Source organism: Tasmannia lanceolata, unplaced genomic scaffold (assembly GCF_043159265.1).
Source record: "Tasmannia lanceolata isolate RefF3 unplaced genomic scaffold, GAP_Taslan_0.1 ptg000006l, whole genome shotgun sequence".
Taxonomy (NCBI): domain Eukaryota; kingdom Viridiplantae; phylum Streptophyta; class Magnoliopsida; order Canellales; family Winteraceae; genus Tasmannia; species Tasmannia lanceolata.
Window position 1 is genome coordinate 46,568,502 of NW_027518683.1, and position 3,663 is coordinate 46,572,164.

General features: G+C 41.1%; 1 protein-coding gene across 1 annotated transcript; it reads left to right on the plus strand.

Moving 5' to 3' along the window:
• The first annotated feature begins 301 nt into the window (after positions 1-301).
• LOC143880387 (uncharacterized protein At4g08330, chloroplastic-like) lies at positions 302-3,049 on the plus strand. Its single transcript, XM_077383327.1, has 2 exons — positions 302-450; positions 2,485-3,049. The coding sequence occupies exons 1-2, from the start codon at positions 386-388 to the stop codon at positions 2,876-2,878; spliced, it is 459 nt and encodes a 152-aa protein (XP_077239442.1). The 5' UTR covers positions 302-385; the 3' UTR covers positions 2,879-3,049.
• Positions 3,050-3,663: the final 614 nt, after the last annotated feature.

Consider the following 3,663-nt stretch of genomic DNA (forward strand, 5'->3'; position numbering starts at 1 on the left):
CTTAAAGAATTGCGTCAACGTGAAAAAACCCGACCCGACCCGAGATTTATCATGGGTAGGGCCGGGTTTGGGGATCGTGGGTTTTCCGAAAAAAAATCCGGCCCGACCCCGACCCGAGATATTTCTCGGGTAGGGTTGGGTTATCCAAAACCCGACCCGCGGGCCCGAGTTGCAGCCCTACTTTTTTGGGGCACGATTTATCATTTATCAACAATCGGGACCCACAAATGAATTTTTTTAAATCACACAAATATATGGGCCCCACTGTCTTTTTTTTTTCCTTCACCCTATTAAATCTCTCCCTCTCTCTCTCTCTCTCTCTGTGAAGAACCGCCCTCGTCCTAGTCCAGCAGCCGAGGGCCACCGTAGGATCAAAAATTAATCGATGTACCTCCAGGAGGACCATGATCTCGCCTCCTCCTCTTCATCTCAAAGACATGTCACATACAGGTATAAGTTTTTTGGGGGGCTTTCTTCTCTTCTTTATTACTAGTAAAAACAAACCCAACACCAAATATGTTTATTTTTAGTCTGATTTCTTTCTTCCATCTTTTGTTAGTGTGCCGAATTGTTCATCTGATACTTCCCATTTCTTTGTTATCTTCTTCTTCATGTCTATGTTTACTGTATTTGACTTTTCAATCATCTATTCATAGATTGATTGTTACACCCATTAATCTAATCTCTTTTTGTTTCTATTTCTGCTGTTTTTGTGATTTTATTGTGAGAAAACAGTGGAAAGTCTTCTTCTTTACCTTAAAAACAGTGGGATTGTACAGGAGACTGTCGGTAAGGTGGGGGTTTCCATCGGATGATCATAACCGTCTAAATGATATGATACCCACCACATGTAAATAGTGTTCACGATGATGTGTGCAATTGTGTAGTGCAAAACCCAATACAACTTCTCCCTTTAAAATCTTGACTTTTCTATTAGATTCCATACCATCTGAGATGTTTGGTAGCTTCTCTTTTTTTCTTGTTTTTTATTCGTTGCTCAATTTCTGGGGTTAGATCAATTCTCAAGATTCTGCTTGCCATTTAGGAAACTGATTGTAACTGTACGCAATTTTATTTTTATTTTTTTAAACATGAAAGCATGTCTTAATTATTTGCCCTGTAAAGAACCTGTTGATGCTGAAATCTGGTTCAAGGGTTGACGGATGGTAGAGCTCCAATCTGTATTCGTCCTGCGCTCAAAGAACACACGTTAGGGGTCCCGGAGTGTGGACTCTGGGAGGTCACTCTGATGCTCAAGTCAGAAACTGGCACACAGGAGATCCAAGCAATACGAGTACAATGGAACGGGAAAGCTAGAGGCTATTATGGTTAATGGGAAATTGAAGATGCGTCCGTACCTTTGAGTGTGGGGTCCTTTTATAGAGTTGGAGTCCTAGGCAGTTTAGAAGACTTGCCTTAGAGGGAGTCTTTCCTTATTGGCCGACTTCCCTTGCGGCTAGTTTTCATACTTATCTTGATAAGTACCAGGTTTTCTCTTGGGAATTGGTTTCCTCAAAGGGCGGCCGAACTTGTAGGAAAGGTTTCCATGCTTGGTAGGGACTTTCCCCTTGGAGAACTTTCCTGTTTGGCGGCATTACTAAACTGGAGAGGTGGAGAATCCTGGTTGCACTTGTACTCTGAGAGGCAAGTTAGGTTTCCTGTTTAGGCTAAGTGCCACATGTCATGCGTTTATTGGGAGTGCGGATTTTACCCCTAACAGAACCTAAGGACCACTTTGGAAGTCATTGATTATTATAAAAAAAAGCATCATAATCATTATTTGCATATAATCTTATATGCTAATAATGGTTATGATGCTTTTATATCTTAGTTAATGTCTTCCAAAGTGGCCATAATGCCCCATTTGTAAATAATATCAACTTAAAATAAACTTATATGCAAGTGAGGACCTCTTTGAAGTCACTACTTAAGATAAACTAGTGTTTGAAAATGACGACGCATGTCAAAACTCAGTTGAAGAAAATCCCAGTCGACTCGGCACGACGCAGTCGAGTACTCCTTTGATGCGGTCATAACTCGGGAGAGTCAAAGGTGTTTTTATTTACTTTGTAGCGCAAACGTGGAATGCTGCCAAAGGAAAAGGGTGTCGACTCAGGGGAGTCCACGGTGACACGGGGGAGTTTTAAAACTATGAGATGAACTAAAGCATTATAAGTAACAATTATTCGCACGTAATCTTATTTGCAAGTAATGGTTATGATGCTTTGATGTCTTAGTTAATGGATTCCAAAGTGGCTTTATCATCCCATTTTCAAATAAGTTCCAACTTAAAAATAATCTTCCATGCAAATGAGGACCAGTTTTGATGGTGTCCGAAGAGTTCCAAAATTAAATCACTCTTCATTTGCGTGAATTTGCTGGTGCTGGTGTTGTTGTTTTTTTAATTGGTAAGGTTTTTTTTCTCTGCTAATGGGACTAGCACACAAATATTCAGTCTAATAGCCAGGCTTATCTGCAATGCAGTTGTGGTTCTTGTGGCTATGCACTAAATTTAAGCTCCTCCAATCGGAATACCTCCAACATCGATTCTAAATATGGTAACTCCTTAAAGAAGGGGATTATATCATTCTTATCCATCGACGAGAGCCGGTTCACTCAAATTGACGAGTTCGGATGTCTGCCCTATTTCATATCCAAGAGTACTTGGGGCCTTTTCCGGCCGAGAATCAAACTCCTCTGCCGTAAATGTGGGAACCATATTGGTTATGCTTATGAAGAGAAAACATCTACCTCTCCTGTATCAAACAACTCAGACTCTAAGTCGAACAATGCGATTTCTGTTTGCAGTAAGTACAAGGTCCAAATGCGTTCTGTACAGCCCTCCTCAGATGAGTCAGGTATTCGTCTTGTTATATGATCTATAGTATTTGCTAAAATGTAGTTCTCCAATCATCACTATACAAAGGAAGATTGGTTCATTTTGTACGAATGTTGTATAATCATCTGTAATTGAATTCTGATAATCTTCCCCTCATTTTGTGTGTTAGCATTTTATTGTTTGGAAATAAAATAATTGACGTATACTGAACCGAGATGACTTGTTGTCACGGGGCAACAATTTTTTTTTGCAACCCATCTTGCACTCTTTACACACCCCAATGTCAGTTATTGTCATTCAATCTAAGACAGCACTGACAGCTTGTAGTAGTTAACAGCCCACAGCCTGTTGCCTTCTGACCCTGCATCCAAACTCAAACCAGTTAGAGAACCCTATTCCACAAACTTTCCTACAAAGCCCACTGACCTTCCCCTACCTATCCTTTGACCCACAAACACCCCAGTGCCTCGCGGTGGCATGTGAGGCCTATTTTCCCACAGGAGGCATAGTACCCATTTTGGTACCAAGCCCAACACCACTTGATTGACCCAAACCCGTGATATTTATCTTGAGGCTTATCATCCCTTTGTTGGGAGTAACCTCCAAACGTACTCTAGAATCCTACTGAACCTTGTAGACTCGTAGTCCTCTTGACAACCCAGGTAACCCTCTTGGCTCCCTATCAAACTAACAAGTTTAGAATGCTAGCTCATCATCCATGCCGAGGAAATCTGGATGGCATCTCTATGATGTGAGGCTCCCCCACCTAATAGCACTGATTCCCTCATCACCCAACAACCCTTATCCACAAATTACATCAAGAA

Coding starts and splice junctions, on each gene's coding strand:
- LOC143880387 (XM_077383327.1), top strand. CDS start 386: ATGTACCTCCAGGAGGACCATGATCTCGCCTCCTCCTCTTCATCTCAA. Junction 451..2,484: donor CAAAGACATGTCACATACAG/GTATAAGTTTTT, acceptor TCTGCAATGCAG/TTGTGGTTCTTGTGGCTATG.